The sequence below is a fragment of the Saccostrea echinata genome, unplaced genomic scaffold (genome assembly GCF_033153115.1).
Source record: "Saccostrea echinata isolate AGI-Se365-2 ecotype Australia unplaced genomic scaffold, CSIRO_AGI_Sech_v1 ptg000010l, whole genome shotgun sequence".
In the NCBI taxonomy this organism is placed as follows: Eukaryota; Metazoa; Mollusca; class Bivalvia; order Ostreida; family Ostreidae; genus Saccostrea; species Saccostrea echinata.
The window spans coordinates 1,788,376-1,810,278 of NW_026889759.1; the positions used below are offsets into that span (position 1 = coordinate 1,788,376).

Genomic DNA, 21,903 nt, shown 5'->3' on the forward strand with positions numbered 1-21,903 from the left:
AACACAGAAGATAACATATGATTGACAAGACTAGTTTAAGCTTGAATATATAATTAACTTTAACTTTCACTACAACTACCCATGCCTAAAACATGCATCCCTCATATAGATAAGTTAAATTTATGATCATGTAATTGCTTGCTTATACAATCATGTAATTCATTAATTCAACACAAAAGAATAGGTTTCAGACACATTATCTACCTTTTTTTTCTTGTGTTATTATTTTTTTAAAGTGTTATCGGCCACTCTTCTTTTAAGCATCTTTATCAGTGATTTATTCTTCTTCGACGACCTCCTCAATCTTATTGTCACCCCTGCGAAATTTCTTTTTCTTGACAGGGTTTCGCAAACTGCTGCCTGCTACTTCAAATTCGAGTGCTATTGGACGAATATGTCTGAAGCTAAAATCGGTTCACTGACATATCCTTCTCAGGCATGGTGACAGATGTCTTTCTCTGTGGAGGGAATACAGGGATCGCTGCTGTGGGTATCTTCACTATTCTACCTCCCTCCAAAATACTGTTATGTTTTCCTCCTCCTTTTTTCTTTCATTTACTCAATTTTAGTCAATTTATGATGCTGGAGGTCGTCCACTTTCTCCAGATGGGCTTCCTTGACCCAATACTTCATCCTCCCCACTGTTACTAGTACTTTCAACCAGTCTAAGTGTCACATAGTAAATTTTACAAAATTAATTTACAATGTTACACAATTTGATTTTATAAAAAGAATCATTTTAATTACTTACTTTTTCACATATGCTTAAAATTATCTATCTAACAATTAATGTTTAGACAGTAAAAAGGAAATTGTCACTCAATATCTATTTAAGGAACTAGTGTCAATCCTTTGCCTCAGAGTGTCCGACTCGTATGTGTGATAATTGCGTAAATGTGTTAATTGAAGTTTGAGTGAATGCCGTATGTTGTGTGAGAGGGCCAGTTTTTAGAACCGCCGTGGACTATCCCGGACGTGAATATTAGATGTACTGGACATTCCGTCATCAAGAAAATACAATTTTACTCTGGACTATTCCGAGTTACCAAAAACGTTTGTGTGTGTGTCCGTGTGTGAGCATTTCAAATCGTCTTTGTTTTATGTAACTTTACTTGATTTATTTTCGGATATACAAACTTCTACATTTATATTTCGTAAATTATCTTTTAAATAAATTTTCATCACAAGTTCACTTGTGTTAATAGACTGTTATACATAAGTTTAACTTGATAAAGTCTAAACTTTTAATGTAACATAAACATTGATCCCTCTACCAAAATCGTACTTAATGCATGGTTATGATGAGCAAAGGTGCTTCTTCTAAAATTGTGAAATTAATGGTCCCAGGGTCAGTGGTTTTGTTGGGCTCTATTCATTATTGTATAGTGAAAATGCATTAATTCTATAAAATCTTTAACTATGTGCATAATTATGATGAGCAATTGTACCTCTTACCAAATTTTGATTTTCATGGCCCCTCGCTCATGGGGTCTAGTGTTAGGGTGGGACTGCATTGAATCTATAGTAAAAATGCATTATTTCTTTGCAAACCTTCTTCTCTGCTCCAGGGTATCTAGGAGAAAACATAGTTCAAAGCTGTAATAATCAAGGGTATTTTTGCAGGTTTTTGAAACTCTGGACCACTTGCTCAAGTGTTCTGGTGCTGGACAGGGCTCTATTAATTTGTATTCTACTGAGAGATGTTATTCCCCTTTTCTATGCACCTTTGATAGTTAATCACTGTAACTGAAGATCAATTGAATAAGAGAGTTATACAAGATTTGTTATGATATATGATGCTAATAATATATCTATGGATCCTTTAACAGTGTTGTGTTATACTCCGGTGACCATTTAGGCCCTTGGTCGCTTTTCTTTAATACCCTGTGTGTTCCGAGTCCTGATCTGAAACTTTGTTTGAGCCTTCGCGCCCAGACCCGATTCTAAACACTGGATTTCAGACACCCGTTTATAATTTGCTCCTTTATCAATAATAGGAATGACACCCAAATGGTAATCACTGCAAATGAGTAATCACAAATACCTTATCTCGAGACGTGTCTTCCATCTTGGACTCTCGTCGACAGTATCCCCTTTAAAACCTTTTAATAAGCTTCTCGGGATCAGCTGAACCAATTTCAACCAATTTTGGTATAAAACATCTGTTATTTATAGGGAACGAAAATTGTGAATTTCAGTGGGTCTGAGGTGTAAGGCAACACTATAAAATCCAAGGCATCCTTCTAAAATATTCTATATTCTCTACATTTAGCTGAAAAATTGTTAGCCTGATTATAATAAGCCAGGAGTCAAGTACTAAATTTGTGAAATTCGTGAGTCCTAGGTTTAGGCTCCAGTGTGGGGATACATTGCATACGTAATGTTAAAGGCAATATATCTTCTCTTTACTTTTAGACATCTAGCAAGCAATCTGTTTACCATAAGTTTTACCAAAGTTATGAAATTTATGGCCCTGGTTTCTGACTTCAGAGTGGAGCTAATTTGGTCATACATCTTTATTGGGAAAAAAACATTACATTTTATTAAATCGTCTTTACTCATGGACATCTAGCATGAAAACTGAACATGATAGTAATGAATACTTAATCATTTACTTAAATTGTGAAATTCATAGCCCCTGGGTCCATGGATGGCCTAAGGACGGGGCTTACATGTAGTTTAAAATATTTCACATCTTTGAAAGTTTTCTTGGGCATTTAGCAAGCAGTATATTTTAGGATATTAAATACTTAGCCTTATATCAAATCGTGAAATTTATGTCCCCTCCATGGGTTCAGGTGTAAGGGGTGGACAAAAATGGTCATATATTGATACATATTAATACATCTTTGAAAAATCTTCTTCCTTATTACTGGACAAATACATGTAGTAAGCCAAAAGTCCAAATGATTATAGTGAGCAATAATTCTTTTATAAAAATTTCTGTGTTCCCAGAATCCAATGTTCAGGCCCTAAAGCGGGATTTAGTTGTCATGCATTGAAAATACATTTCATGTACATCCTCGAGAATCTTTTCTTCTTCTTCTTCTTTTTTTTTTTTTGAGAGAGAATAAAAAGTAGGCAAACCGCTTATATAATTACAATGAATACAAATTCATGACCACACAGTGGGAATAAATCGGTCATATACTAGTAAGATATTTTAGAAAATCTATTTTTTTTTTCTCATGGACATCTAGCAGACAAGTTTTTTGAATGAATATGAATGAACAGCTAGCCCTATTAAAAATTATAGAATTGTCATATTGTAAATTTTGTAAATTTACCGGGTAGCAGTAAATACAAAATTTACAACATGACAAGTTCGTCATGTTTTAAATTTTGTATTTAATGCCACCCGGTAAATTCAAAATTTACAACATGACAGAATTCAAGTCCCCATAGGTCCTTATTGTACTAAGTATCTTACCATTTTTACACCAGACCATCTAGAGACAAAGTGCATGAATATGGTAATGATTAAATAGTTCTCACTAAACTTTTAAATTTTTGGTACATGAGGCTAGAGTTTAAATGATACTCAGGTGACCATTAAGACTCATTATTTCTTGTTCATGATATGAGAAAGTTCGACATTCCTTTGGTGCAGACAATAAGAAAAATCAGACAAGAAATTAATTTATTTTTATTTAGCTGGTATCTGAAACTTAAGATCTTTGGAAGCATATTTGTAAAACGTATTAAAAAAATATCATTTGAAATACAGTAAAACAATGAAATGACATTCTTTTTCATGAGAACATATCCAAATATTTGCTTTTTAAACTGTATAATGTGTCATTCCACAACTTAAACTTGCAACACGACAAAATTGACGACAAATAATTTTCTACATGTCTAAGGAAGAAATAATTTTCCATATAAGTTGAAAATGTACGGTAGCTATAAACATCCTATAATATTCTTAAAATGTCTCCACAACATTCACAGTCTGTTCCTACTCAGATCTATCCCAAACTCTATTAACTCAAGCAAGTATGAATTATTAAAAAAAAAGTCTCATGAAAAAGCAAGCACTATTTGAAGATCAATACATGAACAGTACAACATAGATGTAGAATTAAATATCACATTCTGTTAGACACTTAAAATATCTATGTACATAAGGTCCCAAATTGTGAAACGTGGGCGAAAAAAATCTAACCCGTCCCCATTGTGGCTATAGTTCTCGCCAAGAAAACTAGAGAATTTTCATAAGCCAATCGTTGTGGCTGTAGTGCATTTATTTAATCTTTGTCATCCCAATTTTCTACAGAATTTTACCCTTAATGCATTTGAATATGGAGAAATTTTGAAATAACCTAAATTTCTGTGATTTGAACGGTTATCGTGCATTTGAGATAGCTGTTTTCGCTTTAAGTAAACATCTTTCTAGAAAATATTTCAGTATATTTTTATTTGCTTTATTTGAGATTTTTCATGCTATCATAATTTTCAACGTCTGTATCACCAGAACTGAAGACTTGATTAGTGTGGCTGTACACGTCATTTCCTGTTGCTGGATTCACAGAGCCATATTCATTGTCGTTAATAATCGTTTCTTTTTGAGAATTTCTATATGTTGAATCGTAGAAATTATCCTCCGATTTTTCTTTCTGAGGAGCAGTTGTGTGATCGTACATATTTTCCTGTTCGTTGTGTACACTCTGACGTGACGTACTGTTTACTGTATGGTCGTAGGTGTCGTCAGTACCGGTTTGAACTAGTGCTCCGTTCAGACCAGTAGCACTTTCTTGGCGGGACTTGTCGACAATACTATACGCAACACCGGAACTATGACGGTTTACTTTATTGATATTTTTTTGTTGAAATCTGTCAAATATAAGCAAGTAGATATATATATAGCTATAGTAAAATACTTGCCAAACTAATAGAGTCAAAATACTTTATAATAACGATAAAATACATTACCAGTAAAAAGAACATGTGAACAAATCATCTTTAGATGTAAACATTATAACATTGGTGAACATTCAACGCATGAGCATATTGCTTTCTCTCTACATATGAAATATTTAACAATGATTGATAGATAGATAGATTAATAGATGATAGATAGATATGGAACAAGAAGCCCCCCGTGTATTCAATATTATATAAATATTGCATGTAGCTGAGTGTAACAGAAATTTTTCACCCCAAGAAAACCATTGTCAACCGAGGCGCAACCGAGGTTAACACTGGTTTTCGAGGGGTGAAAATTTTCAATGTCACACTCAACTACATGCAATATTTATTATATTATACTGAATGTTTTATACAAATACATATTAAATTGAACCTTGCGCACATAAATTCTGTCAGTATTTTTTGGAATAACACCTGTCGTCAAGCAATGTTGACTGTTGCTGCGCTGGAGGGCGTTGCTTCATTATTCAGCGGATAGTAGTGTTTTTATGCCCCCGGATCGAAAGATCCCGGGGGTATATTGTTTTTGTCCTGTCTGTCTGTTTGTCTGTTTGTTTATCTGTTGTCTGTCTGTCTGTTGTCAACTTTAACCTTGCCCATAACTTTTGATTGGTTGGAGCTATGACTTTCATATTTCACATGTGTATTCCTTGTGACAAGACCTTTCTTTGGGTACCATCATATTTGACCTTTTGACCTTGACCTTGGAGTTTGACCCACTTTTGCAAAATTTTATGAGACTTTAACCTTGGCCATAACTTTTGAACAGTTGGTGCTTAGGGTTTCAAACTTCACATGTATGTCCTTGTGACAAGACCTTCCTCTGGATATCAACCACTTTGACCCTTTGACCTTGACCTAGGAGTTTGACCTACTTTTGAAAAACTTTAACCTTGGCCATAACTTTTGAATGGTTGATCTAGGGCTTTCATACTTTACATATGTAATCCTTGTGACAAGACCTTCCTCTGGATATCAACCACTTTGACCCTTTGACCTTGACCTAGGAGTTTGACCTACTTTTGAAAAACTTTAACCTTGGTCATAACTTTTGAATGGTTGATCTAGGGCTTTCATACTTTACATATGTAATCCTTGTGACAAGACCTTCCTTTGGATACTAACCACTTTGACCCTTTGACCTTGACTTAGGAGTTTGACCTACTTTTGAAAAACTTTAACCTTGGCCATAACTTTTGAATGGTTGGTGCTAGGGCTTTCATACTTCACACATGTAATCCTTGTGACAAGATCTTCCTTTGGATACCAACCACTTTGACCTTGACCTTGACTTTTATTTAAAAAACTTTAACCTTCGCCATAACTTTTGAACAGTTGTATCTAGGTCTTTCAAATTTCACAGGTGTATTCCTCGAGACAAGACCTTTCTTTGGGTATCAACATTTTTTATCTTTTGGCCTGGATTTTGACTTGCATTTGAAGAAACTTTAACCTTCGCCATAAGCTGCCATACGGGGGCATCAGTGTTTCACAAACACATCTTGTTTAACAAATGTTTCTCGAAGAATCAGATTCAACTTATTTACATGAAAGTATAATATAAATGCTTATTATTTTTGGCAGTAGTTGGAGAAATGATATCCCCGTAGCTGGTATTCCATAGGACAGAACATTTTATGCAAATTAAACACGGAAGAACAAATACTGTACCAACCTTCTATAAACTACAATTAAGACTATCAATAAAATGATAATTACTCCAGCCGCTGCACCCCCTACAATAGGCGGTATGAGATTATCTGAAAAATAATTACAAATCATGATTGTATTGTAACTGCCATAGTTGTATATTTCAAGTGAAAATCAATAATTATCTCCACCTTTAAACTGGAAAGGGCTAAGACACATATGCCCCTCAAAGTAAATAAACACTTATATTGTGTTTTATTACAAGAAAATAAAAGAAAAATGTCATAAATAAAAGCAATCAAAATCCTTTTTTTTTCTAAATCAGTCTATTGTATATAGAAATTCACTGGATTGGATTCGCATTTAAAGAAGATTCGTGATTAAATTCTTTCTCTGATAGATTACTCTTCGCTATATTTGGTGTTCAAGATACTAGTTTAAAAATATAGAATTAAGACTCATTAATTCAGATTCTTAAAATCATCGGAATTTTAAGATTCATGCCAATTTTGAATTATGGTATTTTTTTCTATTGAATCAACTGTACCCACCATTAGGCGTGGTATCCTGTTCAGCAGGCAATACAGGGGATGTCTGAGGATAAGGGACGGGGGTACTCTGGGGTATTAGTTTCGTAGTAACTATGGTAGTAAAATCTGAAAAATTTGTGACTTCAATTGAGGTTGTCTCACCTTCAGTTGTAGTGAGTGGAGTAGAAGACACGTGAGTAGGATCTAGAAAGAGCACAAAGAAATTCTGTGTCTGTTTCTAGACAATCTAATGCGTAGAGTCTAGAAAAGACACCAATAAAACAGAGATTTATGGGGAAAAAAAGCAGTTCATAGTATGAGATATTTTTGAAAAGATAATAAATATCATAATTAAAAAATCGAATCTGTTCAAATTCAATTGCATGCATTGGGAAATGTTTTAAGTGTAGAATCTTTGCAAGCAATGTAGGAAAACGTGAATGAAAACTTGTGGTACATGTATTGTTTTGACATTCTAGGTACATGAAAGAAATAGAATAATTTTAAACAGAAACATACTAAATAAATGATTAATTTTATTCAACAATAACACTCAAATGTCCTAAATGAATTTTGTAATTGTTATGACATTCTAGGAAGTAAAAGTGATTAAATTAAATTATAGAGAGAACTAGATGCTGTCATAAGACAGTCATACCCGCACATAAATTGCTCCCTTGTACCTGAGTAGCGAAGAAGCTACAGATTATTCTATAATTTATACTAGAGTGTTCCAAGAACGCATGTGTCGCCTGCTTTATAGCTTCATTAAAGATATAAATATATCTAAGTGGTCAGCTATTTATTTACTATTAACACAATAGGTCATATATTTGTCTGCAAAGAAAAAAAGTATGACTGCGATAAAATCTAACAATCAAAGAAATTATGGGTCCCAAACCCTTAAATAGATAATTGAAATAATTAAAAATAATTATTTATCATTTTATTAAGGACCCTCTATACACTGATGAAAAATGTGTTTTAGACTTTGAAAATTTTATATAGCATAAAGGAGGATGTTTTAAAATTAACTTATTCATTCTTAATAGGGAGCGTGCATTTTTTATCCAGAAAAATCTTCAACGACAATAAAATAACAAAAAAGTAAAATGCTTTTGCTTACTCAGATGGAGAAAATACATGCAAATGAAGATTTCAAATACTCTGTCTTGGTCTAATATAATGTTTAGAATACTTGGATTTATTTTAAGTTATGTCATACAGTGCAGATTAGAATTTATGTCAAATGGTGGTTCAGTCTAACTACACAAAAGTACCCTGAAATTAGAATAAAGTATAGAGAGGGTCCTAAATACGTGTTACCAACAATCCTCCAAAAGAGATTTACTGCATTTGTCAGTTTACACAATCCATTGTGGGATACCGATCACGATGTATTTTCATAGTATTTTAAAAATGTAAGTTTTGTGGTAACTGAATATTAAACATTTTCAAAGTACAGTATAATGAGCTCATAACATGTGTAAATGCTATCAAGACACTGCCTTTCAAAATTCAAAAGTCATAAGTTAGATTAAACTGCCCAGGGTATTTTTTGCAAAGTAGGTCAAAGGTCAAGGTCAAGTGGATTGTAACGCTGGTATTTTTCTTATTTTACGACCAACAGTGCACATGCTAAACAGCATTAACTTACCCCTTAAATGTCAAAAATATGCTGTATATCGACAGTGTGAACGATTTTTAAAAGTAGGTCAAAGGTCAAGGGTCAGGAGGTTGATAACTTTGGTAACCCATAGTATCAAGCAATGAATGTGCAAAATATCAAATCCAAATATCCTACAGTTCTCGAGATAAAAGGTGTGACAGACAGACAGACGCCGGATAAGTGATCCCTAATATAAGTGTCACTCTGCTCTGCAAGCGACACAATAAAATATGTAAACATTAATTAAATTGAGCATAAAATGCACAGGTGAGTATATGATTATGGGCCTTATGTTAGTTTTTCAAATAAATATTTATTACCGGTCTGAAATTAAAGATTTTCTTGAAAACATCATTTTTGACCCCCATTTGACCCCTAGGGTGAAAATGAAAATTGAGATGGCTCCTGCGTAAAATCTAAGAGGAATACTGGAAATCAGATTTTTGTAAAATGAACAAGAGGCTTATGGGCCAAAATGCTCAACTGAGTCAATATGGACTTACTGTTCTTCATCAGTAGATTTTTTCCAAATAATTCCTATATAAAACTTTGATTGCCTATTTTGGCCCTACCATACCCCCGGGAGTCATAATTTAAACAAATGAATGAACACTACATGAAGATGCTTCTATATTAATATGAGTAATCATGCTTTTGCCATCTTCATTAGAAGATTTTTAAAGATTTTTTCCTTTGTTAAATTTTTTTCACCTAATGTGGCCCGACCGTACTCCCGGGGATCATGTTTTAAAAAGAAACTTCAATCTACATTACCTGAGAATGCTTCCAGATATCAATATGACTACAATTGTTTTCATGCCTCTGCTTTATATTCTTATGTTAAACTCTGATTCCCACTTTGACCCAAATCTCCATCGGGGGCAATATTCGAACAAACTCGAAACTACACTATGTAATAAAGCTTTTATATAGGATTCAACTCTTCTGTCTCAGTGTTTCTTAGGGAGATGGTTTTTAAAGATTTTTAGGTTACCAGAGTCACTCAGGTGACCTATTGCTATCTGTTTTTATCTGTCGTCGTGCGTTAACATTTAAACATTTTCAACTTCTTCTCTGGAACCGCTAAACCAATTTCAACCAATTTTAACTTTAGATCTCCATATGAGTGAAAAATTCTCGAGAGGGACGTTAAACAACATACAAACAAAAATTTTAGAATCAAAGGGGGGAAGGGGAACAAAAATTTTGAATTTCATGGTCCCTGTCCCCCAGGGTCCTGAGGGGTTGGGCCAAAACCACCAAAATTAATGCAACATTCTTATTTACCCCTGGACATCAAGTAGTTAAACTGTTGTCATAATTGTAATAAGCATTGAGCCCTCTACCAAAATTGTGAAATTCATGGCCCCTGGGTCAGGGGTTCTGGTGTTAGGGCGAGGTTCTATTGATTATGTAGTAGAAATGCATTAATTCTTTGAAAATTTTCTTCTCTGCTCCTGGGTGTTAAACAAACTAACTAAGTACATATGATGAGCAAGGGTGCATCTTCAAAATTTGTGAATTTCATGGCCCATGGATCAGGGGTTCTAGTGTTAGGGCGGGGCTCTATTGATTGCATTCTTTGAATGTCTTCTTTTCTGCTCCTGGCTATTAAACTAACTAAGCCCCACCTTAAAATATTTTTGTTTGCAGTTGCCAACCTATAACTTTTTAGAAGCAAAGAAGAAAATTGTCAAAGAATAAATGAATTTTCACTATATAATCAATAGAGCCCCGTCCTAACACCAGAACCCCTGACCCAGGGACCATGAAATTCACAATTTTAGAAGAGGCACCCTTGCTCATCATAACTACGTCTATATACTTAGTTCATGTGGCAAGTTTGGTTGAAATTGACCCAGTGCTTCATGAGAAGAAGTCGAAAATGTAAAAAGTTTACAGACTGACAGACAAACGGACGCCAGACAAAATGTGATCAGGAAAGTTCAATTGCGCCTTCGGCTCAAGTACCGTTCACGGTAGCTCAGTCGGTAGTGCGCTCGCTCTGTGATCGGGAGGTCGTGAGTTCGAATCTCGGCCGCGACAGACCTAAGTCGATAAAAAATGGGTAGCAACTGTTCCTACGCCATGCGCTCGGCACTTTGAAGTGAACGTTGCGGGTCCTTCGGATAAGACCTTAAAAACCGAGGCCCCGTGTCACGGCAGGCGTTGGCACGATAAAGATCCCTCACTGCTCAATGGCCCTGAGTGCCGAGTAAAGGTCAAAATTTGAAGCCCTTCACCGGTATATGGTGACGTCTATATATGAGTGAAAAATTCTCGAGTGGGACGTAATAACAACATACAATCAATCGGCTCAGGTGAGCTAAAACGTCATTTTTGGACACCCATTTGGCCCCGAGGGTTAGAATGAAACCTTATTGCACATATACAGTACACCCATCGTCGCAAACCACGGTTTTGAGTCCATGTGGTGATAGAGAGAATCTATGTGAAGCACCCGTGGGTTGCCGACGATGCAGTACACCCCAAATCATCTTGCAAAAGATGAAGTGATTACTGGGTAAAATGTATGAGTTCTGGGAACCAGATTCATGTTAAAAGATTTTTTTTCGACTCTTATTTGACCCCCAGAGTGAAAAACAAAATTCCGAAACCTTATTGCACATCTACAGGACACCATCATTCATCTTTCAAAAGATGAATCGGTTACTTCGTATACCGTAAGATGAATTACAGGAAGAAGACAGACGGACTGACCAGGATAACAACAATATACCCGAACTATCTTTAGAAAATGCGGATATAATAAACATTTAACAGAACGATACTAATGTCTGCTTTTATTAAACAATAACACTCAAATGTCCTAAATGAATTTGAACATCTCTAAAAACTTAAAACCAGTTAATTTCATACCTGATCCTTCACACAGAGAAGGGAGTGAATCATTGCAGTTTTTGACATGGATTTGTACACCGCTCTTTGCCAAGTTGTTTTTGCTAATAGCTAAACACTCATACGGATCTGTGATAAAATCTGTAAAATTGTATAGATTATTATATATTTCAAATATCTATTTCATACAAATTAAATGGCTATAATACATTTTTGTTGACAATACCAAGGTGTTAATTTAAAAAATAAATACATATATGTTTTTTTTTAAATGTACTCGTATATAGTCCAGCAGGTGTGTAGTATGAACAAAGTACTTTTCTTATTTGGTTCCGACAAGTGCAAAGTTCGTGTTGTTGTGATGGGTTACCTGTTCAAAATCTAATAGAAGGCGAGCATAATTAAGGTACTTTATTCGCAATTGGATTCATTATGGCAATAGGGTGTATCTAACTCTACTAAGTCTCTATAAACTCCAGTGAATATTAATGACTTTTTTCATTCATAAACAAAGAAGAAAACAGGAATAATCGTTCTAAGGTGCGAGTATATAAAATCTATATCGAAGTTTGGGTGTTTTTAAAGCAACTAGGTTTTTAAATTCATATCCCTGATACCGGTGTAAAACTTTTAGACCATTAAATCCACCCCATCAACGTTTCAGGAATCGTAACTTGAACATACGTGTACTTAATAAACACTGCATGAAGCTTCTTCTGGCAAATTGCAGTCTTGCTGTTCTTTGAAAGCTTTTAAGATAAACTTTAGCATTTTTTCAAGGATATTTTTTTTTGGCAAGTGTGATTGAAATTATTTCAGTGGCTCCTGATTTTAAGTTCCAAAAATGCGAATACCAGTCTAGTAGTTTAAGACAATAGACGAACGATGAACAATATTTGGTAAGAAAAGCAAACTCTAAGATTTCTAATCAGTATGCTAAATCTGATATGCTTAAAAATACAATATTATCATGTCTTCAAAGTACCTAAAGGAAATTCTTATTCAAATTTTATTTCAATACGTACAGCGTTTATCAGTCTTTTTTTTTTTTTGGGGGGGGGGGGGCATTTGGATCATTGGATTTTGCCAAAGCTCACTGTTAATTACGTTTTTATTTATCTTTGCTAATATAGTACTATCGAAGGCAATGTCATTGTCTATTTTATTACAGGCCAATTAGAAATTAAAATTGTATGGATTTAAAATAATATCTATGTAGATACAATAGATCTGCAAGACTCAACAACTCCACTTATAGATGACTATAAAAGTTGTAGTAAAAACTAGTGAATGTCGATATACCAATTATACCATTGCTCCATTGTTTTATACTTCGCCTTGATATTCCTGTCCATGCCTTTGTATTATTTGACGGAGGATTTGACAGAGGGTAAAAGCCATCAAAGGATCCTTTCAAAATACCTTTACAGTTTAACACAGCGTCGGTCCAGTTTTTACTTTCTGTCTTTAAGGTGTCTTGTTGCCCAGTACCTACAAAACTCAGTGGGTTTTTATTCTAAACAGTAACTTTTTAACCCAAAATGCCTCCCCTTATCATCTTTATCATCTACATGTTTAATTATTTTTTGTCAAATGATATACAAGTTGTCAAAAAGTCGTGTAGACATTTGCACTCTGCCATTTAGATTGATTGATTGATTGTATGTTGTTTTACGTCCCATTCGAGAATTTTTCACTCATATAGAGAGGTCACCATATACCGGTGAAGGGCTTCAAATGATGACCTTTACTCGGCACTCAGGGCCATTGAGCAGTGAGGGATCTTTATCGTGCCAACGCCTGCCGTGACACGGGGCCTCGGTTTTTAAGGTCTCATCCGAAGGATCCGCAACTTTCACTTCAAAGTGCCGAGCGCATGGCAAAGGAACAGTTGCTACCCATTTTTTATCGACTTAGGTCTGTCGCGGCCGAGATTCGAACTCACGACCTCCCGATCACGGAGCGAGCGCTCCACCGACTGAGCTACCGTGAACGGTCTGCCATTTAGAAGATCAGACTCTTAGAAAACTTGCCCTGGGTAAAAATTTAAATAATTTGCATAGGTCTGGACGATTTCTATGGAAGTCAAGAGCGGTATCTGAAAGGTGTTATAGATATACTTTATATTTTTCTGCCCAATCAGAAAACAGCATCTTCAACATAGGCGCTTGGTTTCAGGATGGTGTATTGTGTGTTTTTCTATGTCTGTATAAATACACTCATTAAATTACAGATTAAAATCGCTGAAATTAGCATTTTTATAAAATATATATATTTCTGTATATAAAGCATGTAAAGGGCACAAAGTTCGCAACTCGCCGTGGCGATGCCTTGGTTCACACTTGATTTTATCTATCGTCTGCCGATTTGCACTTGCCGTATAAAACATGCAGTAAACCAAACGTCCTCGATTACTAGCACTGATACTGAAAGCAACGGAAGTGATGATTTCTAACTAGGCCTACTGGTATGTAAAGTCTAACTACTGGTATGTAAGTGTAGAGACGTCCCGGAATTTCAGGGAAAGTCCAAATGGAATAAGTTAGGCGAGGTTTCTTTCCTTGAAATTCCGGGACGCCTCTACTATTTTTTTTTATTTTACACAAGATTTTTAGAAGTAAGATGAAAAGTTTGAAAGAATAACGAATGGCCCACATATTTTCCGAGAACAAAATGAGCCTTTAAAACCATTTCCAAAACAAATTTATTTTTTGAATTTTGTTGAAAAATAAAAAGTTATGATTATTATTTTTGTTTTCATTTTTTCACATCTTGAAACAAAAAGCGTTGCCATTTATTAAAAAATCAAAGAGACAAATCTACTGAGCTGCGATGCTTTATTTAATGCAAAGTACTTTAAGACATTTATATAAACAAAAAATATGTACTTAAATTGTTTTTTAGTGTAAAATCACTTGAAAAGGGTGAATCCAAAATAATAATGATGATGACTAGACACATAATTTTAACCTGCACTAAAAATTCAGACTGCGTGAATAAATTACTATACATGTAGCTCAGCATGTATCGTTTGATACCTGGTAAATGCCTGTCAAATATTTCATTTACGATACTGATAATTTTAGAAAAAACACACTTGCTCATCATAATCCTGCGCTAAGTTTATCTGCTAAATACATGTACCCGGGAGCAGAAAAGATTTCCAAAGAATAAATGCATTTTTACTATATAATCAAAAGAACCCAACCCTAACACAGAAGATCTGACCCTGGGACCATGAAATTCACATTTTAGAAGAGGCGTCCTTGATCATCATAACCATATATCTAATTTATCTGCTACATGTAAATCCCCAGAAGCAGAGAAGTAGTAATGCATTTTTACTATATAATCAATAGAGCCCGGCCCTAACATCGAACCCCTGACCCAGGGGCCATGGAATTCAAAAGTTTGGATGAGGCATCCTTGATCATCATAACCATGTATTTAGTTTATCTGATAAATACCCATAGGAGCAGAGAAGAAGATTTTCAAAGAATAAATGCATTTTTCACTATATAATAGGGATGGCAACGAATATTCGAACATTCGAATATTCATTCGATGAGTTGATATTCGAATATGAATTTAAGATTCGAATATTCGGTGTTTTTCAGATTTCATAAAAAGAAGTACTGTGATTTATAAATTTTGATTAGAACATTGATGGAATCATCCGCGTTTAATTTACTAGCGATCAATTTCGATCGCCTGATTTCCTTCACTACTTTCTGATCTTATAGATCGAATAAATTATTTTGTTCTGAGTAAGGTGTTAAAGAATTATAAATTAATGCTTTATATATAATACAAAACGTACTTTCATATTTTTTATTAGTTAAATACCATCGGATCTAAAATCGAGGACAACAAAATGAAAACCTTCTTAGAATGTCTAAAAGACGTGAAGAGTATATTTATCAAAATAAATTTAATTGATCATTGAATGAATGACCGATAGAATTAGTCTGTAATTACATGTAATATTATAAAGGGCTCAATTTCAGAATAAATGTGTAAATTACTTGATTATCTTGGGTTGTACATAATCTTCAATTTTATATTCATTATCGAGAAATTAGTTAACCTGTTAATTACCTAGGAATATTGTCGATGGAAATGTTTGTTTATACTTTAAAAACATTGTATCACAGATTATAAACATATCTCTTATTAGGCTGATAATTGTAATTAATTATACCTATTGAAATCTGAAAAGTATACGACTATCCTGCCTCTGATAAGACGACTGGTTCCTAAGTTGGGGCTACTATTTAAAAACAAGTGTACCATTTGTTACAATTATACTTTTCTACATTTAAATCAAATATTTATTTCAAACATTGACAAATATCAAATGGAATTCCTTATTGTACATCTACAAAAATCTTTATACAATTTTACTTCCAATATAGTATACCTACGCTAAACCTTTCATGAAAGTAGGATGATGCATAGTTAAAATAAACCAGATATTATTCATTTTATCGAATATATTAGAATACTTTTATTGAATATTCGAATATTAATTATTGACAAAATTGACATCAATACTATATAATCAATAAAGCCCGCCCTACCTCCAGAACCCCTGACCCAGGGGCCATGAAATTAACAATTCTGGAAGAGTCATCCGCCGTTTGCTCTATAGAGTCGCGGTGTAAGGAGTAGATCCTTACGTCGCAGGTTCGGATCCACTGCGGGACGTGGAGACCGGTCCTTCGGATGAGACCGCATAAACCGAGGTCCCGTGTCGCAGTAAGTGTTGGCACGAAAAAGATCCCTCCATGCTCAATAGACCTGAGTCCCGAGTATAGGTCAAAATTTGCAGACCTCCACCGGCAAGTGGTGGCGTCTGCATATGAGTGAAAAATTCTCGAGAGGGACGTTAAACATCAAATAAATAAACAAACAAAAATAACTGTGCAGTAGTTTGTTTCCTAATACGCGGGAGCGGAGAAATGATTTTCAAAGAAATAATGCATTTCCACTATATATTCAATTCCCCCACACCACCAACGCCAGAACCCCTGACCCTGGGGCCATAAATTCACAATATTGAAAGAGGCACCCTTGCTCATCATAACAATGAACCTAGTTTATCTGTTACATATAGGAAGAGAAGATTTTATAACCATTTATGCATTTTCATTATATGATCATTAGGGCCCAACCCTAACTTCAGAACCCCTGAATTTGGGGCCAAGATTTTCACAATCTTTGGTAGAGGGCTCAATGCTCATTATAATCATGGCAACAGTTCAATTTTTTATTTCCAAGAGCAAAGAAGAAGATTTTTAAAGATCGTAATAATTTTGATGGTTTAAGTCCCACCCTTCAGGCGTCAGGAGAGCGGAGACCATGAAAGAACTGCGAACGATAGTATTGTTCTCCCGCATACCTCCAAGTCAATTTTCAAAATGTAACACATTTGAACTATTTTTTATATTTATAATAGACATTTTTATGAATTTTCATAAAACATTACTTATTTGGGAAAACAAAGAAAGATAACTCTATAATTTTGGTAAAACTTGTGTTTTTCACTATAGAAATCAACTGAAAACGGAAAATATTTTTAAAACATCCCCCCCCCCCCCGTGAAACAAAAATTTTTTTTTTCAGATAATATGGAGGGGGGGGCATATGTTTACAGATAAAAAAAAACAGTAAAAATGGTCATTTTACAACCAATTCTGAACGAGATAGCAAGTTAAAAAATGAACTTTATCAATCTTATACTTTGAATTTTACATAATTTTAACAAACGGAAAGATTTAAGGGTCATTTATCCATTTCCGTGCATATTTGAAACTTTGGTGATGTTTTATAGCCTGATTTCAATGCATAAAATTTTCTAACCCCCTTATGAAAACAGTTGTAAAAAAAAAAAAGGATTTAACTTTTTGACGCTGGTTTTAAAGTTATTAATCAGTTACTAATGAACTATTCTTTGCATTCAAACAAAAAAGTTTTAATGGCCAAAATGCCATTTATACTGATTTAGATGGGTATAAAATGTAGGCGGGAATCGATTTAGCGTGCGTAGTTCTTCATAAAATTTGTTCCCCTTTACTCATAGATGCTATATGCCAAAATTGGTTGAAATTTGTTCAGCGGTTCCAGAGAAGAAGCTAAAAATGTTCAAATGTTAACGGACGACGCCAGACTAAAACAGATACATGTAGCAACAGGTCAACTGTGTGACTCAGGTGACCTACATACATGTATTATTTTTATCTTAAGGAATAAAGATGTGATAAATCTTTAAAAATGCCGTTACAAGATGAAGGATAAAATGTACAGTTAGTAAGGAAACGTCTTTGATTAAACTTGATCAGTTGATATATGTTACTTTGATTGTCCCCCGCTTTCACTGAAAGTGGGGGATATTAATTTGGGTCTGTCTGTCCGTCCGTCCGTCTGTCCGTCCGCCTGTATTTCTGACTGTCTGTAACACTTTCGTTTCCGCGCGATATCTCGAGAAGCCTTTGGGCTTTTGAATTGTTGCTTAGCAACTCCCTATGGCCTAAGGAAGAACCCTATTTATTTTGAGGTCAAAAGGTTAAAGGTCAAGGTCATAAATTAAAAAAATTCTGTCTGTTTTAACACTTTCGTTTCCGCGCGAAATCTCGCAAATTCTTTGAGCTTTTGCAATGAAATTTTACGTAGCAACTCCCTGTGGCCTAAGTAAGACTCCTATTGATTTTGAGGTCAAAAGGTCAAAGTTCAAAGTCGTAAATTCATAAATTCCGTCTGTGTGTAACACTTTCGTTTCCGGGCGATATCTCAAGAAGCTTTTGAGCCTTTGCAATAAAAGTTTATACCATAACTCCCTATGGCCCCTCTTGCCCCTCTGAAAGTGTCATGCCCCGTTTTTTTTTAATTTATTAATTTATTTATTGTATTAAAAGTCGCTTGGCACTATTTTTAGCACAGGGACATGTGGAGAGTTATTACGTACATGTATAATACAGGTTGTCGGCGTACTTTATACTCTAATTACATCTATTAGATCTGTTTAGTAAAGGCTAAATTAGACAACATTTATTGTGTAAAATTTTGACAATATCAAACGTGAATATAAACATTATATGTGACTTTATCAAGTGCCTCCGTGGTCTAGTGGTATGTTGCTCGATTAGCAAGCGAGAGGCCCGGGTTCAATCCCCGAACGATTCTCTCTTTTTTGTCCCCCGCTTTCACTGTATTTCTGTCTGTCTGTAACGCTTTCGTTTCCGCGCGATACCTCGAGAACCCTTTGAGCTTTCGCAATAAATTTTGCATAGCAACTTTCTATGGCCCAAAGAAGAACCCTATTGATTTTGAGGTCAAAAGGTCAAAAGTCAAGGTCATAAATTCATAAATTCTGTCTGTTTTAACACTTTGGGGGATATTAATTTGGGTCTGTCTGTCCGTCCGTCCGTCCGCCTGTATTTCTGACTGTCTGTAACACTTTCGTTTCCGCGCGATATCTCGAGAAGCCTTTGGGCTTTTGAATTTTTGCTTAGCAACTCCCTATGGCCTAAGGAAGAACCCTATTTATTTTGAGGTCAAAAGGTTAAAGGTCAAGGTCATAAATTAAAAAATTCTGTCTGTTTTAACACTTTCGTTTCCGCGCGATATCTCGAGAATCCTTTGAGCTTTTGCAATGAAATTTTACAAAACAACTCCCTGTGGCTTAAGGAAGACCCCTATTGATTTTGAGGTCAAAAGGTCAAAGTTCAAGGTCGTAAATTCAATTCCGTCTGTGTGTGTAACACTTTCGTTTCCATGCGGTATCTCAGGAAGCTTTTGCAATGAAATGTTATACCATAATCCCTAGAGCCTCTCTCGCCCCTTCTCAAAGTGTCCGTTCTTTTTTAATTATTTATTGTATTAAAAGTCGCTTGGCACTATTTTTAGCACAGGGGCATGTCGAGAGTTATTACGTATAATACAGGTTGTCAGCGGATTTTATATTCTAATTACATCTATTAGAACTGTTTAGTAAAAACTAAATTAGACAACATTTATTGTGTAAAATTTTGACAATATCAAACGTGAATATAAACATTATGTCTTAATGTTTGCATTTAATTTGCTCTATACTCAAGTGCCTCCGTGGTCTAGTGGAATGTTGCTCGCTTAGCAAGCGAGAGACCCGGGTTCAATCACCAGACGATTCTCTTTTTTTTAATGGATTTACTAAATGATATTCAACATGTGAAATGAAAAAGATATGATGTCTAGCGTGTACAAATTCATAAAATCATTATTACAGTGTGATAAATATTCTGTATATAGTATATTAAAAAGAATCTTCTATACACATATTAAAGAATAAGCAATCAAATCTTTATATCCATATTGGCTTTTTTTTTAAATTTTCCTTCAATATAACAAATACAGGGGACAGTATGACCCCCCCCCCCCCCGAACTGCGCATGCTCTTCTTCTTTCCCTAAGCGGGGGACACAAATTCTCTGAATAAGCTTGTTAAATTTGATTTGCTGTACGTTGTCTTTTTTTCTTATTTTACTCACATATAGAAGGAAGCTCTGTATTGCAGGGAAGAAATTCGTGCGTCAGCCCTGGACCTCCTCCATTTTTCAAGATTACGGCCGCGCAGTCACCTTCCCCTGTTCCATTAATCAAAAGGATTTTTTTTTACATTAATATTCTTAATTATATCTTAAGTTTGTTTATGCAGTATCTGTCAATAATAGTGCCTTTAATTGAAGGGGCCTGGACACAGTTGCATTGTTTACAATTTTAAATGTCTATTTTTTAATCAAAAAATAACTTTTTTTTTAATGATTTGAACTTACATGAATATTCTAAAAATTCAGTGATAACGAAATTCTCCTTAACATCATGTCAAACTCCTGTGTTTGTAAACGGCACGAGTTCTGTTATTGTTAGTGTTCATGTTTTACCAGGTGTGTTCAATTTGTTTAGTCTGCACACATCACTGAGCACGGACTGACAATACTGGTGAGTTGGTTTTGCTTTCTTGCATTTCTACTCTGAACTTTCTGGATTATAGTTTTCATATTTTTCATTAATACATAACAAAATTTCTACTTTTCTCAGGTATTATGGATAAAGTTTACTTTGTGAAAGGGCAAGTATATGTGTCAATCAAATGCGTCCCGAAAATCGTAGTTTTTATCATTTCCAGATAAAAAAATTTTCTTAACACTCTTTTAATACATTTCGGTTTGAAATGCTCTAGCAACATGTACAAAAAGAAGAACATAAGAAGAATGTCCTTATTGTATTCTTAGAATATTCATGTTCAAATCATTAAACTGAAGTTATATTTTGAATAAAAAGACATTTAAAATTGTAAACAATGCAAATTTATGGAACGCCATAGCTGTCTTAAGGTATGGTACATAATATTACATGGTGTGTTCTGTATAATAAAGGGTTGATTCAATATATTAAATGGTCACCACTCCTTGTTAAAGGGTGAAGAGCACATAATACATGGTGCGTTCAATATAATAAACGGTCGATTCATTATGTTAAATGGTCACCACTACTTGTTATAGGGTGAAACGTACATAATAAATGGTGTGTTCAATATAATAAAGGGTCGGTTTATTATGTTAAATGGTTACTGCTACTCATTATAGGGTGAAACGTACATAATACATGGTGCATTCAATATAATAAAGGGTTGGTTCATTGTGTTAAATGGTCACCACTACTTATTTTAGGGTGAAATGTACATAATACATGGTGCATTCAATATAATAAAGGGTTGGTTCATTGTGTTAAATGGTCACCACTACTTATTTTAGGGTGAAATGTACATAATACATGGTGCATTCAATATAATAAAGGGTTGGTTCATTGTGTTAAATGGTCACCACTACTTATTTTAGGGTGAAACGTACATAATAAATGGTGCGTTCAATATAATAAAGGGTCGGTTCATTGTGTTAAATGGTCACCACTACTTATTATAGGGTGAAACGTACATAATAAATGGTGCATTCAATATAATAAAGGGTCGGCTCATTGTGTTAAATGGTCATCACTACTTATTATAGGGTGAAACGTACATAATAAATGGTGTGTTCAATATAATAAAGGGTCGGTTTATTCTGTTAAATGGTTACTGCTACTCGTTATAGGGTGAAAAATACAACATAAATGCTGCGTTCAATATAATAAAGGGTCGGTTTATTCTGTTAAATGGTCACCGCTACTTGTTATAGGGTGAAAAATACAACATAAATGCTGCGTTTAATATAATAAAGGGTCGGTTTACTA

At 34.6% G+C, this 21,903-nt stretch overlaps 1 protein-coding gene across 2 annotated transcripts in view; it reads right to left on the reverse strand.

Moving 5' to 3' along the window:
- Positions 1 to 3,660: 3,660 nt before the first annotated feature.
- The window catches only part of LOC133184122 (uncharacterized), an 80,959-nt gene continuing 62,716 nt past the window's right edge, over positions 3,661 to 21,903 (reverse strand). The window contains exons 5-10 of one of the 2 annotated variants that reach the window (XM_061318986.1): positions 20,163 to 20,258; positions 12,940 to 13,128; positions 11,659 to 11,778; positions 7,131 to 7,235; positions 6,605 to 6,689; positions 3,661 to 4,833 (exon numbers count right to left, since the gene is read on the reverse strand). In XM_061318986.1, the coding sequence (XP_061174970.1) occupies positions 4,425 to 4,833; positions 6,605 to 6,689; positions 7,131 to 7,235; positions 11,659 to 11,778; positions 12,940 to 13,128; positions 20,163 to 20,258 (1,004 nt within the window). In that variant the 3' untranslated portion in view covers positions 3,661 to 4,424. Of the gene's footprint in view, positions 4,834 to 6,604; positions 6,690 to 7,130; positions 7,314 to 11,658; positions 11,779 to 12,939; positions 13,129 to 20,162; positions 20,259 to 21,903 lie in introns of both variants that reach the window. The other variant, XM_061318985.1, reaches the window with a different exon arrangement.